General features: G+C 34.3%; 1 protein-coding gene across 1 annotated transcript in view; it reads left to right on the top strand.

The window, feature by feature from the left end:
• Positions 1-4,746: 4,746 nt before the first annotated feature.
• The window catches only part of Eip74EF (Ecdysone-induced protein E74), a 45,295-nt gene continuing 28,964 nt past the window's right edge, over positions 4,747-21,077 (top strand). Inside the window, 1 exon segment of the mRNA XM_073985844.1 lies at positions 4,747-6,055. Coding sequence (XP_073841945.1) covers positions 4,882-6,055 — 1,174 coding nt within the window. The 5' untranslated portion in view covers positions 4,747-4,881.

Below are 21,077 nucleotides of genomic sequence, written 5' to 3'. Positions count from 1 at the left end.
TGAAATTTTGAATTAAGATTACTGTTGGACTGTATGATTGAGAAAGTTTTGAAAATTCGTGTTTATTGACACGAAAAATTCTAAATGGTACTAAATATTGTACAATTTGGATTTTGGGTGAACAGGTAGCACTGGAATCCTGAAATTTAGAATTAATATTACTGTGGGAGTGTTGGATTGAGGTACTTTTGGATATTCGTACTTATGGGTGAAGAAAGTACTAAATTTGGTACAATTTAAATTTGGTTGAACGGATAGAGCTGGAATTCTGAAATTTTTAGTTAAGATTACTGTTAAAATGAAGGTTTGAGGTAGTTTTGAAAAATCGTACTTATGGGTACGAAAAGTACTAAATGGTACTGAGTTTGGTAGAATTTGGTAATGGACTAATGGCTACAGCTGCAATCCGTAGATTCGGTCTAAATGTTGTATAGGGGATAGGAACAGAGTTGGACTTCTTAGAGTCACTGTTAGTATGTGGGGTTAAATGAAATTCGATGTTGGCATAAATAGTTGATATAACAAGGTAATTTTTAAGGTTATATCCAAGAGTAGGAAAAGTACTAAATTTGGTACCATTTTATTATTGCATGAACGATAATACAAGAAGTTTGTTTGAAATGCGTACAAAATTCTGAAATATGGTATGAGGGTCGCTGAGGGCTGAAATGGTATTGGACATACCTAATATAAGGCTGCGAAAAGTGTTAAATTGTACTAAAATTGGTCTTGGCTTTAATGTTTTACAAGAATGTTTTACCGTATGAGGACAGAAACCCCTAATTAAAATGCCTCAACAAATCTGGCTGTTGATGTGTAAGGGTGAGATACGGCTGATTTATTTAAATAAAAATAAATATTATTTAAAATTGGTATTAGTATAACAAAATATTCAGTGTTCGTGTGTTTATATCCTTTCCGCATACGAAGTAGCGGTCACTTTGCTAGTAATTGAATATTTTTTCATATTTTATTATATCCCAGCAAAAATCCTCATTACAAACCTTCTTTCCCACCCATTATTTTAACAAGGGCACGTCGCGCGATATTTCTGGTTATTTTGTAACCACTGAAATAAGTAGTCAGAATCATTACAAACCTCCTTTCCCACCCATTATTTTAACATGGGCATGTCGCGCGAAATGTCTAGTTATTTTGTAACCACTAAAATAAGTAGATTCTGACTACTTATTTCAGTGGTTACAAAATATAACACGCGACGTGCCCTTGTTAAAATAATGGGTGGGAAAGGAGGTTTGTAATAAGGATTTTTGCTGGGATGTAAATAAGAACGGAGTGTACTAAATTTCTGTTTATAAGCTATTTTCTATTAATCTGAACTTTTCGTTAACGAAGTAGCGGGCCCATGCTTGTCGTCTTAAAAAAAAAAAAAAAACAAAAATATGAATTTCCGATGTAAGCATCTTTAACCTTTCACAACTTTATCTGGTGACATTCATGTAGCTTCAAACTACACGTTTTTGCTTCCGTTAAGGCCCATCTGCCTTATTCGTTGTCGTATCTTTCACTGTGAAGGCTAAATATCCCAACATTTGGATCAAAGTTATTCTCCTTTGTAACTTTGGTCAATCCATGATCTTTCTATTCGCTTATAGAATGTATTATTGATCTGCTCCACCAGTGAGAAGATGTTGTTTTCGACGTCGACAAACACAGTGTCGTTTTATTGTGTATGGTTTACTCAACCGAGCCTTCGACCAAAATTACAGTCAGAAATCCTCCATAGGCATGTTCTAGAGATGTGCCAATTGAACTAGGTGGAACTATCTACTTTACTACGTTGTTCCAATCGTTCACATCGTTTGTATGAAAAATACTGTGTATACGTAATTTCATCATTTTTATGAAAAATACAGCGTACACGTAATTTCACACGTTAGTTTGTATACTGTTACTCATACGTTTTGGAACCAGGACAGTATGTACGACGTATGTATTACTACGGGTAGGAGGCCTTCTTTATGGATCTTCTAATAATAGGGGATCTCTCAAAGGGGCCTTCTACTCTTAAAGTTTTTCATAGAGGATCAAAGTTTTTTCTTTTTTCCATTTGGACATAGACTCCCAAAAAGTCTTTATATGAAAAACTTACAAATAATCTCCTAAAATACCAATCTTTTTTTTTGCATAAAAATTGTGATCTCGTAGAGAAGTCTTCTCTTGAAAGACCATCATATTTCATTCTATCAAACTGAACTGTCTTCCCTTCTAAATCTAAATACATATTAACCATAAACGGTCGTCAGTCATAACCCATAAAACAAAAATTATTCCTCATCCAAAAGAAGAATACCGAGAAAAGTTTTCCTCAAATTCTAAAAATAGTTCTTTCAGTCATATCCCTAAAACCGGTTGCATAGACTTAAACAAAATATATCATACAGACAGGCAGCCAGCCAATGCCCAAACTAGGGTAATAATTTCCAAAGAAGAAATATACCAAACCAAATACGCTACGCACGCAGGCAACACACATGCGCCCAAAAGTGTAACATAATCATCGAATGAAAAGAAAGGAAATACAACAGAATTCAACAGCAGTGGTACAGTGGGTCTGGGTCGTCGTCATTGTCCATGACGACAATGGTGGTGGTGGCGGTTTGATGTCTTCTTCTGTGTTGTCTGTGTGCCATTTTCACAAAAGTCCAAGACAAACGGATGGCTGCTTGATGGATTTTCCGTTGTATTTGTTTTGTAGAATAAGGAGACAAATAGATCCCCCTCCCTCCTCCTTTCACGACTGCCACTTCAAAAGCACACTCATTTGATTTGATTGTATTTTTGTTTGTTGTTTTGTTTTGCTATTAGCACAAGTCATGAATGCAAAATGGGCATGAGATACAAAGCAAACGGAACCGACGAAGACTCAAACACACACAAACAAACAAATACAAAAAACGACAAGCCCCACACTGCACTCTGTGCACTTTAGATAACAAGTGAGAGTGAAAACAAACTGTTATTGGGGAGCCAAGAGATGGGTAGTAATACTCAACATTTCAAGAGAGTAATTTGTATCTGTAAGTAATGTTATGGTGTGTGTGTGTGAGACAACATTTTATGGGTTGCATAAAAATGAGAATTAGCATTATTTGACTCTCTCTCGTTGGAGCAGCTCCACTTGCAATTGTTGTTTGTTGTTGCATGGCAATTGTATGAGAGTGCGTGTATTTATGTGCGAGTGTGTGTGCAATGGAGAGTTTAGCAAACAATCAACAATGTTTTGGAATCGGACGGTCGGTCGGTTGATTGGTGGGATGGTTTGCTTGATTGCAAAATGTTTTTCTACCGTTTAACGCTGTGTGTTGTGTTTGCAGCCAAACAGTCGTCATCGTTTTTCTTCCCCATGCACATTGGTCCGTACAAACGACGGTGGCGGTAATCCAACGGTGTACTGAGATTTCTTAAGTCTTTCTTCTTAGTAAAATATTTTCTATTCAATTTGGATTTGTAAGACAAATTCATAGAATCAAATAAGCGCTGTAAAGCTGTTGTTACAGTAGTTGTTAGCAAATCTTGTTAAAAGAGCAACAGCCAAAATTCCAGCCACAGCTGTAGCAAATGCCAGACTATTGGTTAACAGTCTGCCGAACAGCCACCAGCCATTATCCAGTAAAACAAACCAAAGCCCTCATCATCAACATCATCACATCGCCACCATCATCTATCCATCCATCCATCTAAGCTAACAATCAGCAACAAACAAGTATCCAGTCTGTCAACCAGCCAGCCATCCAACCAGTCATCCAGTCGGTGAGCCAGCCAGCCACTCAATTGTGGGACTGCTCCAACAGCAGCAGCAACAGCAACATCAGCAGCAGCAACAACAACTATGGCAGCGCATGCTTATATGTGTACACAACGAAGACGACGATGACAACAACGAATAACATCAGCAGCAGCAGCCACCAACAACGACGAAACTGAAATGAAATAAAAAAACAAAAAAATTATATCGAGTCGCAGCCACTTCAGCCGTAATCAACTTATTTCTGAAACTACAAATTTCAGTTTCGCTGATACCGTAAGAGATAAACGACGTTTGTGTTCGAAACGTTCGAAAGCGAAAACCAACCAAACAAACATTTCAAAACAATTTCAAACACACATTCTTATTGAAAACTGTGAACTAAGCCAACACAAATTGAAAATTGCAAATTATTATCAAAGAAAAAAAAAAACAAATATTCTCTAAACAAAATTCAAATGCAATTTGCGGATACGGATACAATACGTCGTTCGGAATAGTTGCAAATCGTGTAATATGCGACATTTATGTGAATTCTCAATGTGTGATTTTTATGATGCTGTTTGTCGTTGTCGCCAGTCAGTGTTCTTTAGTCAGTCACGGTCGTTATTGTTCTGGTTCTGAATAAAAGTGCGAACACAGCAGGCTCAATAGCGGACACATAACTCAAAATCAAGTAATGAAAACAATTATGGACTGGACTTTTTTTGGGACACAAAATTTAAAAAATAAGTGGTTTGAAAATTAAAAGCAAAAAAATTGTTTTGAAAAATAAGTGTTAGTGGCATTCCAAAACAAACAAAAAAAAACTTGGAAACATCGTCCGTTAAATTCAACCAATGTACAAAAGAATTACCTCAACAAAATCCATCAATTCTAAACAAAATTAAAAAAAATATAAATATTTAAATTAAAAAAGTATAACATCTGGTCTCAGGTACAAAAAAAAAATCTACAAAACATTGCCTAACAATCAAGGAAAATAGTTAAAGAAAATTTGTGTAAAAAATACAACAACATGTTTTCTATTCAAATATAATTTCTATTGAGACAGTGCAATTTTTAGAATATATTTTAAAGTAAATCAAAGTACTGTACAAACAAAACACAACATGATTATGGTGCAACATTTGGTGGCAGCAAATGCCCATACATTTGCCAATGCCGCCACAGCCTCGCCGTCACCCTCGCCACCTGCCACAAATGGCCACCATTTGCATAGTCCTTTGGCATCGCCCACAGCTTCAACAGCATCCACATCACAGCAGACAATAGCCTCCTCACCTTTATCTTCACCGGCAGCCGGTGATATGGTGGCGGCAGTCTCAAAACTAAGCTGTAGCATAGATTCCAATCATAGTCACAGCAACTCATCTACCAGCTGCCTGATGTCATCGCCGCCACACAGGAATACAAATGAGGTCAAAGAAAATTGGTCCCAAGCCACAGCAGCAGCAACTCATACGCGTATGTCGCCTTTAGATGCAAGCAAAATAAATCCCAAAACGCCAAGTGCCATATGTGCAGCAACAGAACAACGTGAAGATGATGAGGAGGAGCCCGAAGAAGAACACGTGACCTACAACAAAGATTCTTCACAGAGTCCCCAGCATACTCCCCCAACTTCACCGGCATTGTCGCATCACTCCTCCACCTGCTCATCATCACAAGTGCAAAAGAATTCGGATACAAAGCTCAACAAAGAGGATAATCATGAGTCGCATTCGATTTCTCCATGTCAAAAATTTGCCGTTCTCTACAATCACTTAAGGCAACAACAGCAGCAAACACGTCCAGATACAATGGACACTGAATCCATTCCACAGCCCATAAGGCGATCGGTGATTACCAGTCGAGAAGAAGAGGATTCTCTGTCGGAAGAACGTTCGGCATCGGCAGCCTCTGTGGAACACATAAGCAAGGATTCAGATGATCAAAGGCATTATGAGTCTCACAATCAACATCATCATCATCAGGAGCCTAATCACCCGCCACATCAGCAGCAGCATCATCATCACACTTTGTCACATCCTCCCTCTGATCATTACCACACCGACGAGGAAGATGAGGAAGAGGATTTTGATGATGAAGCCCCCTTGGATTTATCGTTACCAACAAAACTTGCCAGAAATCGTGCACACACCTATTCCGGTTCCGATTCGGATGATTCAGGTTCGGGCTTGATTGATGGCGAACGGTTAGGTGGAGGAGGCGCTGGTTTGTCACGTCGCCTAAAGCCTGAGGAACGTAAGGCGGCCTACAAAAAGTCACTAATGAAAAGATATTGTAAGTTCACAAACATTTTTTGAAATATTAATGTTTTGGCCAACAAAAAAAACTATTTTTTAAATCACCTAATATATAATTTTTATTAGAACTTCTTGCAAGGTGATAGTTTATTAGTTCTTGGGATTTATTACTGTCAAAATTACGTCCGGAAATAGATATTTTTAATTTATTTTTCCCAGTTATAAGAAGGATGATCTAAGGGTAACAAACTTGAAATTTTGAATAACCAATTTTTCAATTTTGAAAACCAAGAACTCATGAAGAATTATAAATAGCATTTGTAGGATTTTTAATTATATGAATTGTATACACAACATATCTCTTTGAGGGGTTTGATAATTCTTTCACATTCAACATTTTTTAAATACGATTCTTAAATCCTTTAAAAATTGACAAAATATATTTTTTCCAAATAAAAGAATAAACAACGGCCACAGCCTTATTTGAACTAGGCTGCACTTGTCCTTTATTCTGTTACAGTCGACAAATTTTGCTAGAAAGTCTATCGCTATTTTGAATACTCTTTCATATTGCATACAAGTGCAAAGAACTGGTTTTAATATTAACCCAATTAGAACAAAAATGCAAATGATTAATAATACACCCTATTAAAATAATATTTGTAATAAAAATTAATATTTATTTTATGTATACAATTATAATATAATTAAATTATAATTATAATTAAAATTAAAACATATAATTATAAAATTAAAACATTTATTTTCATTATTAATAAAATTCAAGGCACATGTATATAAGGTAGATGCATGAATTCCAACAACTAACAAATTTACAAAAACAACATTGTTGTTATTGAAAATTAAATGCCAAAGAAAATACTGAATAATGGGGTCGTTTTTAAATTTTCTCAGGGAAAACATAAATACATTTTTAAAATCCTCTAAAATAGAACAATTTTGAACCAAACTGTAAATATAAATCAATCAGAACTATAGTAGGTCATTTTTATTGCACATTTAGAATAAGAAGGAGTATTTTATGGTAGCAAATTTCGAAGTTTTAAGTTTCATGAGTAGACCCTATTTCATTTTAAAAACCAAATTTTCCAAAAAATAATACTACAGCTGATTGCCACTTCTACCTTATATAAATATGCCTTCATAAAATCATTCTATTAATTATATCACCTTTTTCAAAATTTGATATTTAAAAGAATATTTCGCTTTCAATGACTTCACACATTTCCAAGCCGAATTGACATACAAAAACAAGTATGACATGTCTACGGTATTATGTTTTGGCCAAATGATGTGTTAAATGTTTGTGGGAGAAAACGTGATAGTATTTTGTACGTCATACAAACAGATGACAGCTACTGGTTACGGTGTATCGTAACGCCATTTCTTAGACATGACAACAACGCTTGTCTTGACTTGTTTTCTATACAACAATGACATTTAGATCAAAACCAGAAGTGGGGTTTATGAAATACTTTTGGTTTATGTTTGTACTCTTCCCATGGAACTTAAATATTAATAAAATGTTAACAGGACTGCTAATCATATTCCTTTTTATGAATAATATGAATTTTTAGAATTTATTTATTTTTTCCAATATCTTTCGTAGTTCCACTTTCTATCAATAAAGAATTTGAGACACATTTTAGCATTGATATATTTATTTATTCATTCAGTGTATTTTTATTTATCTATTTTTATTTTATTTTAATAAATATGAATCATGTGCCTTCTGACAATTATCACAATTTTTATTGATCATACGCACCCCAGGTGCATATTAATCACACACATCCTACAATCATATTAATCATACGCACCTTACAAATATAATTGAGAAGTAGTAATTTATATCAATTATACGCCCTATTGAACGTTATCAAAATTCATTCTACGAGTTTTCATTGGAAGAGTTGTATAAATCTGGTTCCTAGTTCCCACTCCTACTTCCTAAACGTATGAGTGATGGCATACAAACGAACGTTTGAAATCACTCATACGTAATTTTTACATACAATCGATTGGAACATTGAACTAGATCTTTTAATAGAACTAGTTTGGCACAACTCTATCCATTACACATTGTAAAAACGCATACACAAATTCGTAATAAAAAAGGAATAAATTCTAAGTAAAGACTATTGGGCCAAACTAAACTAGGAAAGCGCCTTAAACCTTACATAAGTTTCGACATTACGGAACTTCGATTTGCTATAGTGCGATAGTACCACTGAAAGTCCAAACTTTGCTAGCTCGTACGAACAATAGGAAGAATCTTTAATAAAACAATAAAATATTCCATTCAACCATGGCTTAGGACTTATATTATAGTTATCATTGCAACTAAAACACTTTCTTTTAAGTATTTTCTCTCTTTATATTCTTTTACTGCAGTTTATTCTCCTGGGAGAACTTTTCGTGAATTCGATTTAGACGTTTTTACTTCGAAACACCAAAACGCCTTACATTGTCATTTTCAGCGGTGGCAAAAATCATCACTGTAATATAGGCGATATTTCCTGAGTATTTCAGTATATAGCTCGAACATTAAATAGAGCAGTGTTGTGGGAGCCTACTGACCACCTAAAAATTGGTGTTGTGTTAGAGGAGGCTAATGTTTGATAGGACTAATCCGATTAATATCCATTGATGTTAACAATTAATAGGATAATCTTATAAAATTTCCCATTTCTTCAAAGGAATAATCCTAGTTTCATTGGTATTTCTTAAATAAATTACATATAGTATTGCGCCTAAAAGTATTCACATAAAAATAGCATCTCTTGTTTCAAGAATGATGTCCGAGTATTTAATTTTGCGTTATAACAAGGATTTTACAAAAACGGAAAAATTCCACAATCAATTTGTTTAAGAGAGTTTTGTTGTCACTGTTGTCATAACAAAACAATTGTGCAAGGCGACCATTTAACCATTGAACCACTGTTAATGTTAAACATGAAGTATGGGTGGCGCTCGTCATAACAACAGCGTTGATTACAATGTCATGCTCCGATTTGCACCGATTTCCTAAATAAGTCCCTGACATATCTCGCTCCTTTAGAGCAGTAATGACAAGCCCATGAGTATTGATGACCCCTGAGTAAATCGTCAGCTACTTTACGTAACTGAAACTTATATTTAAGATCATACGAGATGGAAATGAAGCTTAAATTGGCACCCCATACCAAACAAAAAAAACAAAAAACTTGCCTAGACTGATTACAGAAGTCAATCCGGATGAGACTATCGGCTTTGAAAAAATTTTAAGGAATTCACCCTTTTGTGTCTGGCTAATACTAAACAGCCATAGAACACCCGTCCCAGAACTTACCAACTGCAATTATCTCGATGCAGCCATTAATTAAAAAAACCTCCTACCGCCAGCCACCTTAGATTTAGAAGATGCTCGGTGCACTTGTGTGCATTTGTATGCTGATAGTTATATGTATTTTAAGTTTGGCTTATATTAAGGCACAATTTGCAAATAGGTGTGACTAGCTTGGCGGAGGGATACCCAACATCATACTTTTCCGCAGTCGCAATAAGTCGCATAAACAAAAATGTTAGTCGCAGTGTCCGAGTCTTACGGCTATTAAAATTTTCTTCATAATGGCATGTTTACATTAGAGCTTTTTGCCGGGTTAACCCTCTTAGCAGTACCGCTCAATCTGACATATTCCAGTTTTTAAGATCAAAGGTAATATACAGGGGTTTTTTTAAGTCAAGAAGGACTACAAATTGCTTAAGAATACCTTATAAAATTTGTTCCCGTCAATTTAGTGTGGACTAAAATCGATTTCAATCAATTTATAGCATATAACACATATTCCATACCGTGAATTCCATTAAATATCTGTCGAGTAAATTACGTATTTGCTACAAATCGTCGCCTGAAATGTCCAAAGATGTAACCCTCATCGTAACCCTTTGAGGGTTACGTCTTTGGTCATTTCAGGTGACGAAATACTTTATTAGGTGTATGTCTAAAACAGTTTTAAGATTTATTCTTTGCAGCTGTAAATATAAATCACACGTATAACTTCATATTCAATTAAATTGAATTAAAATAAATATTAATAATTATTTACTATCCTCTAAAGAAATGCAAATAAATCAAATGCTTTTTTGTTGCATGCATAAAATAATTTCATTTCAATTAACTTCAAGTTTAAAAATTTTGAATTTTCTTTAAGCATACGTTTAATAGTAGCATATTATTGCTGTGATTTTTGAAATTTGTTATTCCTTTACCTTTAAGAAATTCACGATTTTATTTTCAATGTTGGCATTACTTCTTTAGGTCAAAGGTAAAAAATCCTTAAAAAATGTTTTTGCCATTTCATGTTCAAGCATTTTTTACACTCCTTATTACATACGTAACATTAGTTATAATTTTCTTTGATTCTCTATATCAAAACAAAATATTTATGTATATTTATTGTTGTTTCATGACCCCATTTATTTTATAAAAATTAATACTTTTTTGTATTATAAAATATTCAATAGCATTCTAGTCTCTCCACATAACCATTGAAATGAAATCCCATTTTCCTACGGAAACTAAAAATATCCTTACAAAAACGATGCAAATCTTCAAAACTATAATATTTTATTGTTTGGTTTAGGCGAATTCTCCCCCTCCAAACCAACCGGAATTTAGGGTACAAAAGCAAGAACTTTATGATAGTCAATAATTGTGGCCTTATAGCCTATAAAATCATTAGCATTAGAGTCGATTCAGAAAGTTTTGTTTTTGATGTTGTTGCTGGAGATGATGATGATGATGATTGAGTAAAAGTTCACCTACAAAATAACCCCATCTCCCATAATACTAGAATCCAGCAATAACAACAGCAACTACAACTAAAACCTCCAACATGCACTTACAATGACCGACCTGAACTATAAACCAACATGCATAAAGTGCAAAAATGTTTTTTATTCTTGTTGTTTTTGTTTTTGCTTTTTTTTTGTAAAACAAAATCTGGGTCAATGCGGAAGGAAGGCATTGCATGACATGTGCCATGTTATATGGCAAATATATGACTGTGTGAGTGTGTGTATGTGATGCAGGCGGGGGTTATAATGCACACGAGTCTATGCATGTGTTTTGCTGATGTTGAGTATGTATGTATGTGAGTTGTAGCAGTAGTTGTTACTCTGCTGTATGTTTTGAGGGGTTATGAGTTTGTATATTTGTATGTATATTTGTCTGTATGTAGGTATGCAAGGCAAAGTTATATGTCATGTGATGCCATAATTTAGGCCATCAGCAGCCAACAACAACATCATCAGTGTAGTAGCAACGGCAACAACACACCACGACAAACGACCTAAACACCACAACAAACCAACAACAACAGCAGCAACATCGACAACAACATTCCCATCAACAGCAGTAGCAGTAGCAGCAGTTGCCTGTTATTAAACATGCACTTTTAATCAACTTTAGCTTTTTACAATTTCCGGTTTTTCATATGAATGGGTATTTTGCGAAATCTAGTCGCCCGTATAGACATACATACATATTTACACAAACATATGTAAGCACTGCACATATTGAAAATCAGCTACAACGACAACAAACATTAAAATAAACAATTTCCTTTGAAAGGAAATTCTTAGGAATTTTAACAACTACAACAAATTACCATAATTTGTAAAACGTTTATGTGTGTGTATTGGTGTTGCTGAGTTTTGTGGTGACACATAGGCACACACACACACGCCCACTCTAAACATTCACTTAGTATTACGAAAAAGTGAATTTTACTAAGGAAAGTTATTGCAAAGAAAAAGTGTTGGTGGTAATGTTAAAATGCTGCTGCCTGCTGATGTTGAAAGTGAAATTGAACACTCGAGAAAAAAATTATATATGTACTTTAAATCAATTGATGTCAACTTGAAATTAAATTTTGTATTCAAATAATTGAGCTGAACTTCACATATATTTCTCATCAACATTCATCAAGCGGCAAGGGAAACAAATCATGGAAGGCTGCAGGATTCTACTGTTAGCTCCTAGGACTTCAGACAATTAAAACTTTTAGAAAAATGGAACCGCCGATAGCTTTTAGCTGTAAGAAGAAGGTTAAAGTATAGATTTAGATATCGTATCTATACTTCAACCTTCTTCTGACAGCTGAATGCTATTTTTAATCCCTGAAAGTCCTAGCACATGACAATACCAACAGTAAACTAAGGGACTTAATTAACCTTGAAAAATTTGATGTTGTCTTGTAGGAGGTTCGAAGTCGCTATCGTTAGCATGATTGAGGAGTAGAGTTGTTAAAATCTAGTTCATTTGAATGACCTAGTTCCCTATCTAACACTACGTATGAGTGCTGTCATACGTTTTTATGAAATCACTCATACGTAAACGAACTAGTTACTGAACTAGTTCACTAGATGATAACAACCCTATTAATAAGTGTCTTGACCAATGCACCACTGTAGAGCTTCCTAACGAAAATGTGACGAGCCCAGGGGTTTTGCGACCTCTGAAAGATGTGATGTTCTTGTCAGGGATCAACCCACTGACCTTCTGCGGCAAAGTGGAAATGCAAACCACTCCTACTTGTACAATTTCTCCTAATATATGCTAAACTTAAGACAAATATCCCCGCAAAACTATCTTTTAAGATTTTACTCTCAGGTGCGCCATCTACATCTAAGATTACATAAACCCACATAACCGCTATGTAAGTGGTGTGGCTGGTGATGGTTTTTTACGGTTGTATCGTGCTAATTGCAGTTATTAACATCCTCAGTTAATCCGTGTAAAATATTAGTTTTGTATGTAGAATGCAATTCTTAGTTTCATTCCTATCTCGTATGACTTTGTATATAGGAGGTAGTTGATGATTGACTCACGGATCATCAACGCTTATGGGAATAGCATCAAGTTATGATCCCTAAATGTTGCATGATTGTTACTATTACCCGGAAGCTAAGAGAAATTGCAGATAACTTATTTTAAAATCAGCACAAACAGAGAAAAATATTGTTGTAACGAACGCCATCTATACTTCAATTTTTACATTAGTATTGGGCAGTAGGAGACAGACACCATGGTTCAACGGATTGCGTGGTCGCCCTTGCACATTTGTTTTGCTATTATCCATGACCCATAATGCAGAATACAGTTTAAAAAATTCTAGCAAATAATAATCTTAGCGAAAACAAATAAAAGTGGTGCTCAGTGGCAACACTCGACTAGCCAAGTTCAGTTAAGGTAGTCCTGTTTGCTGCCCTCTAATTGGCTGATACGTTGATTATGACATTTCCTACGTTCTCGTCCTCTGATTTCATTTTCTATTCTCTTAGTGTTTCACCAAATTTATGTCAAAAAAGCCCCTTGTTATTGGGCTAAATGAAATAATCAGGCAGCACCGTAGTCCCACAGAAAAAACAGCTGATCATGAATTGATCTGTCACTGAATCACAGTACAAAAAGCAAACAACCATTTTGACATTTATATCAAAAATCATAACCAGCTGTTTTTGCTGAGGGGCCTAATAGGCATAACTCTTAAAATGAGAGATGCAATTTTAATATGCATAATTTTTGGCGCCAAAATGACTGCAGTTTTTGTTAAAAAAAAACAAAACAGTGTTACGCGGAATTTTAATAAATTTTACATATTTTTTTGCAGCACTATAAAGAAAATTTTAGTAGCAACCAACTGAACATTCTAGAGGGCCGACCCTAAACATCGCCCTAATTCTGCTAGACATGTAAAAATATTTGCAAATAATTTACATAAAAAATTAAGCCATCTTCAATTTTTAGCTCGTCAATAGGCTCTTACTCATTCACTGCCCTATTTAAAGTTCACAAAAGTTATTTTGTATAAAAATAACTATCCAGTGACAAATTAAAAATTTGTTTGCATGCATACACTTGTTTGACTGGCCGACTGACTGGCTGGCTGTTACCATAACTTCCATGTATCTCTTTTTTTTTTTTGGTTGAAAACTCTCATTAAATATAATTTGTCTCTGTCTTTTTTGTTTAAATATAATTTTTATGCGTGCCTATCTATGCCTATATGCTCTTGTTCAATATATGTATGTGTGTGCGTACGCATTTTATAGTGAAATGTTCACTTTTTGGCTGCGTAACAGTTTCCTAACCCACCTCAACAATTTTATTGATTTTGGTAAAGGCAATGTTGTGTGGTTGATGGTGGTAGCCCGGTATTTGCCATAAAAATGAAAATAACACAACGACGTAGTCGTCGTCATCATCAACAAACATCATCGTCGCAGACTACCAAAAAATAAAACAAACCCAGAGCAGAACTGCGCTGTTGTTTGTCCACAATATGTATGAGTACTTCTTTCCCTTACCTCACTTAGCAAGTGAATATTTTGTTGTTGGTAAATTGTATGCCATTCGAATGAAATATTTCCCCCAAAATAAATCGTGTACCTACTACAATTCATCTACTTTAAGAGCCAAAAGTACCGAGGAGTTGCTATATTCTGCAACTTCTCCCACGGTAAATTTGTCGGTTCTCTGGTAGCAACCATTTTTTGGAAGGCTCACAACTTTTCAAGTAAGGGGGGAATAACCGTCCGTTGTAACAACGACAAAATTTCTTAACCAAAACAAAAAAGCCCAACTAACTAAACAGAGACGACTGTTGATATTTGTTGTTTGTTATTGTCGTTGTCTGGGCGCGTAAAAACAGGTCTTGGTTTTTTTATTTTGGCAATAACTACAAGAAGTTGACTCTTTTTTGAGTCTTGGTTTATTGCTTTTATTTCTGTCGGCATTAAATTTGATTTATTTACTCTTTGAAATACATTTCCGTTCAGTTTATATTTTTGAGTTGGAGAGTGTTTGGCTTGTATAGCTTTTTTTTTTGTGTAAGATTTTTAGTTGTTCCCTTCGTTGGCTCATAATACTTGAAATAATTTACTCATTTATGAGGCCTTTAACATTTGCATTTATATTTTTAAGTAATCAAATAAATCCATGAAAACTCTCTGTGGAAATTCTATGAATCCTCTCTCTTTTATGGAGAGTAGCAATCCATTGAAAGAAAAGAAGTAAGGAAAATTAAAGCTGTTATGTGTTATAGTATTAGTTGTTGGTTTCTCTAAATCGTTAATAATATTTAAGACATTAATTAAATTAACAGTAATAAAAGAAAATGTCATTCGTATTGTGGGAATGGTTTTCCTAGTTTGCAGATTAATATATGTGGATATTAGGAAAGAGCATCTAAACTACACCATAGACCCTTTTATACCTATAAATATGTACATGTTTTTCTTTTTATATGTTAAACAGTACACAACTGGCATATCACAATATCTTGGCATGACTCATCTTAAGAATAAACCCCACAGGGCGCATACCAAGTTTATGCGACATTCATCCATCTCAAATCGCAGACAAAAGCCAGAGTCAGGTGACTCACTCACTTACCAACGTCATGTTCAATCATAGGACATTGTAAACGCCACGCCATATCTTACATCATGTCATTGATAGAAGTAAAAACAAAAAACAAAATATTCAATGATTAATACATGTTAGTTGAAGTTAAAGATATGGTATAGCAACCCTAGACGCTTGGATACAAATTTAAAGCACTGTTCTAAGATCAAATAATAATTTTGGAGTAGGCCTAATAAACCTTTAAATATTCTTCCTAGGATAGACTCCTCCTATATCAAGGACTACAGCCTGGCTCAATTTTTAACTCAATAGTAAAAACACTCGGGAAAATACAAGGCAACCCAGCAAGAATACTTCTTACAAAATCCCTTACTAACCCATTATTTTAACAAGGACATGTCGATGGTAATTTTTATCCCTAAAATAAGCCGTGACTTTTATTAACGAATAATTTGACTAACTAATTTAGAGGCCAAAAATAACCACTTATCACCCGCGATAGTAAGGGATTTTGTAAGGGGTATTTTTGCTGCGAACACTACGCTGAGTCACATCTTAACCCTGCACTAAATGTGCAAACAAGTATCGTGACATTACACTAGCACTAGAGTTATGTAGTTCCGCAACGAACTAGGTTCCAAGGAACTATTCCGGACAAGGAACTGCTGGAACTATATCCAGCTTTTGCTCTTATATTCTTCCTTTAGTTCATATAGTTCCTTTCGCTCTTCTCGTTCTTATAATTTAAGGCATACATCGATATTTCTTCTTTGCTGTTTATTCGCTGTAATTTATTTATTTTTATGTCAATTCATCCACAAAACAATTAAACATTTCGGTCTTGGAACGAAGGAAACAAAAAGAACAATGAAAGAGAGAGATTCGGTGAACTATTTCGGTCTCGGAACGAAAAGAACTATGAACGAGAAAGATTCGTTAAACTATATCGGTCTCGGAACTATTTGGACCGAAAAGAACGATGAAAGAGAAAGATTCGTTGAACTATATTGGTCTCGGAACTATTTGGAACTATGGAACTATATTAAGGAACGAGTTCCTTTTGGGAAAAGGAACTAGACAGATCGATCCGCTCCGGGAACTAGATTGCCCAACTCTAACTAGCACCGTTCCCGTATTTTTTATGCTAAAAGTTGCAAGAGAGTGAAGTATCAACAATTTGTATCATATCCAAATTTGTGCGAAAAGTAAGGGAATAAAAAATGGCAAAAACGTCAAAAAACTGGAAGAATAAAAAAATCATAAAGAGAGTATTCAACGTCATTATTGTTTAAAGAGAAGCGAACATTTTGCAAAACTTTTTTTTGGTAGTACATTATTATTTCTGGAACACAACTACTACGTGTTATGAAGAACGACATCTGTATTTCAAGTTTATCTCTGTGTTTGAATGAATGGGACGTCGTGTGAATAAAGATACATTTTTATGCATACTTTTAGGCAGAAAGAGATTACTGTATATTTAAATATAATTCAAATCGGACTACCGGAATACTGAAAGGTCTAACCTTTATTGGAATACAGAACATATTAAAAATTGGTTGCAAAAATTGGCATGGGATGGGGTCTGACTCCCGATAAATACACAAAAAAATATTTTCAAAAACTTAGTAGTTTTACGGCGTTATATGGCGGTGTTAATAACTGAATAATAATTTTTAAATCTTGAAAATAGGGTCAGTAAAAAAATCAAATGAAATTACCAACATAAATATATTTCAAAACTCAAAATGCCCCGAAAAATGGATTTAATTTTAAATAGGCAACTGAGATTAAATTTGAAATAGACAATGTTTTGAGCAGCACTGTATATTCCATAAAACATACACAAAGGGACAAGAAAACGTATCTTATGACACTGATTGCACCCCGATTAATTTTTATAGTCAAGTCCGAACGGCTTGTCTTACGACACAACTTGTAAAGAAGTTTTACATGGCTGAAATACTCAGGAAAAATTGCCAACATAATGCTAAGGGATGAAAATGGCATATCGTCTGGCCTGGCAATCGAACCCATGTATATATGGTAAAAGGCGGTTGTGCTTACTAGGTGGCATTCGAAGAATACACTAAAGTTTCTAAAAATTTACAACCTCAGCCTCCAATTTGTAGGAAAATTAATAGTTCGCAATGTCGAGTCCACGGACCTGGGATCGGATTCTTATTCTATAACAAATTTAAAATAAAAACTATTGTTTCTATAATATTAAGGGTCTTCGTCACTATGACGATTCAATTACAAATTCGTTCGAACTACTACAAAACGTATATTTTTTGAAAAAATATTTGATTCATTCTGTTTTCAAACCAAAAAAACCTTCTCTACAACAACAGGAGTTTGGTGGTAGTTCGAACGAATTTAAATTCGAATCGTATTAGAGAAACAGGCCATTATATTTCAATAATATAATATTTTCATTTGACAGTTTTTTCATTATAACATTTTTCGCGTCACTTTTTGATAGAACAAGAATTGAGCCCCTAACATATTTCAGTGTCTTCAATTTATATTATTTTTTTCAAACTGTTTCACAAGTGACTCTATACCCGCTTTGTACACACGATATCAGTGGTTGAATCTGTGACCAGAAAAATGAAGGCAGCCTCTTCTGTTAATTGCAGACATAAAACTAAGTCCTCCATTTTCGTCGCGCCTCTTTTAACGGTCTTAAAATTGAGCCACTCACGGGTGCTTTTCCAGATTATTTCCTTTCATCGATGCCTAAATATGTTGCAACTGTGCGATGAATTTCTTACTTCAAATAAGACTTTTTTTAAAAACAAATTGTCTATTCTTCTTTTCTGATTGATTCCGCAAAGATTCATAACTTGCATGACAAAATCCATCTGCAATTTCAAAAGTTAGAGACACTCAATCAGCATCAGTTGCATTACAAAAATCTGCCAACATTTTCTGAAAGAGATAACTAGCAACAATGTTGTCATAAACTATGGGGAATAATGTCAAACCGAAGATAATGAACCACAAGCGTGTGTATTTTAATAACAAACTAAAACTGCACACACAAACACGTGGGACTACGTGTGCAAAATTTTGCAAAACTAACAAACTATCATAGACCTCAAATAGACACAAACTCATAAAGATTACGGAAATCGTCATCGAAAAAAAAAACTATACACCACTCATTCACGAACTGCGGCGAATGAGTGACAGACAGACGAGCACACACACACACACACAGCTAGTAAAAATACACATAGTCAGTCATAGGCACACAGATCTCTCAGAAAAACCAAAACAACAAAAATAGCAAACAGACCAAATGAAGAAACTAAAATTGTACGCTTAACATAATGCAGAATAAGTTGAGGTAGGTTGGGAATGAATTTCTGTTGCCATATTTATTGTTGTTTTTTGTTGTTTCAATGGCCATAGAATAAGCAACCTAACCACACACACACACACTCAAATAAACTTATATTTGTAAATTACATATGCACGATGGTGAGAGAAGAGAGGCATGTAAAATTTACAGCGCCATCAGAGAAACTTTGAATTAACAAATACCAATACAGAAACTAACAAACAGGCCTTTTTTTCAAAAGAGAGCAGCCAAATGACAATGAGTCCGCTAAATGTAAGAAAAAGAGTAACCACAATTTTCACTTTCACTCTTTGAATATCAGAGGGATTTTTTTTTTATTACCCGTCTCTATCTCCTTGCCAAGGTTTTGGGGAAATTTGTATGTGGTCGAATGTGGAAAGACTTCTTAATAGAAATCCAAATGCTTTCCCTTTCATTCGCTGTAGTGTTAGATAATTAATTTAAATTTAATTGCTATTTACGAGTAAATGGTTAATAATTACGAAATTATTTAGTGTTCGTTATAATTATCATATGGGAAATTAGAATAAATGTGGGAGTAAACCATTTGATGAGTTAATTTGTAATATTTATAGCTATGGATTTGAGTTGTTTATTGAGAAGGAAATTAATAATAAAACAAAGATTGCATAGCCTAAACAACATTGAAGATGAGCTTTCAATTTAAAATACTTTTAATGACTAAATAAGGGTTTTCTGAAATTGGATTATATTTTTGGTTAGTTTCAAAAACATTGCTTCCGAATTTTGTATACCCTCAATCTAATACATACTCGTATATATGTTACCACAAACATCCCATCCCAAATAGTAAATAGTGTGTCTGACACCACCACTTGAAGCTAAGTCTTACATGACTGCAGGGACGTACGTAGGGAGCTTGTTGGTAACTCAAAAAATAAGTTACAGAATTCCACTACTAGTCGATGGTGGCTTGGCAACGTCAAAGTACGGTTCGATATGGTCAATATAACTTTGAACATTATTCATTAATAATTAAAAAAACCTATCAAAAACTCCCATTACCAAATAAGAGGTTTAAGCAGTTATTTTTGGTAGCCGTAACTGCTTACAACTCAACTTACTAACCCATTATTTTATTTATCGGCATGCATACCCGCAATAAGTGGTTATTAAGTGGTCCGGAAAATGCGAAAAATAAATACCAACTAAAACGCATTTTTTTTGGTGTCTCAACTACAACGCAATTTTTAAATTTGGCGCCATTCGAAGTGCCATTGTTTGACATTTGAACAATTGTTCCATACATAACCTCATTCTGTCTACTTTACGATATAATAAAGTTTCACGATTTTTTGTAAATATCTGTGTTTTATTTAAAATTTAAAAATTACGTTCTAGTTGGGACACCCATTATATTCTATTCATCATAGAAATGTTGAGGTGAGTTTCTGTCCAATGTCAAAATTTTTATTTTGCCCTCTGACGGAACGGAACTACATATACTGTGTCACGCTTATGAACATTAAGCGCCTTTCAAAAGCATGCATATTAGTTGATGAGTTTTTATTTAAAATTAGATAAAATTTTACATATAAGGTGATTTGATAAAAATATGACAAAATGATTTACAAAATAAAAAATCATTTCAAAGTGGTTTGTGCATTTAAATAGAATAAATGTAATTTTTGTCATTGATTCGTGCTACAAAAAATCCTTAAAAAAAAGTCAAAAAGTCCTTGCCCTAATGCATCCAAATAAACAACTTTTCATATTTTTGTTGTCAATAAACTCGTTCGCCAACGTTGAACTCTCGGTTTGTAGTACGTTCTGTGTACATCTTACAAAGTAATGAGAAAAATAAGAAGCCTTTCGTTGTAAAATAAAAAATGCATTTTCAATGAACGGTTCAATGTGAAGTGGTGTTTTCACTGAAGCTTTGGAATGAACTCCAACAATTATATAAAGTATGTGTCACGCTAGGATTATTTGCCTAAAGACATGTTATTCCAAATCAGTTGAACATATAAGTGCACATGGCGTCGAACATTTTGCAAAATATCGATATTAACAACATTAGATATTTTCGATATTTCATGTCAAAAAATCGATACCTATCGATATTATCATTATGTGCAGTACACATTAAGCTGGGTACACATTAGCGGTATTCACTCATTGTGGTAGATTTACAACTCTTGTTAATATACTATATGTACCAGGGTTTTTTACAACGAAGTGTGAATGTCTTTTTTGTGAATATCGTAAACAAATCAAAGCATCTTAACGTCGTCG

Source organism: Musca autumnalis, unplaced genomic scaffold, assembly GCF_047663935.1.
Source record: "Musca autumnalis isolate F117 unplaced genomic scaffold, ASM4766393v1 scaffold_4, whole genome shotgun sequence".
NCBI lineage: Eukaryota > Metazoa > Arthropoda > Insecta > Diptera > Muscidae > Musca > Musca autumnalis.
This window is presented reverse-complemented; position numbering and strand designations above follow the sequence as displayed.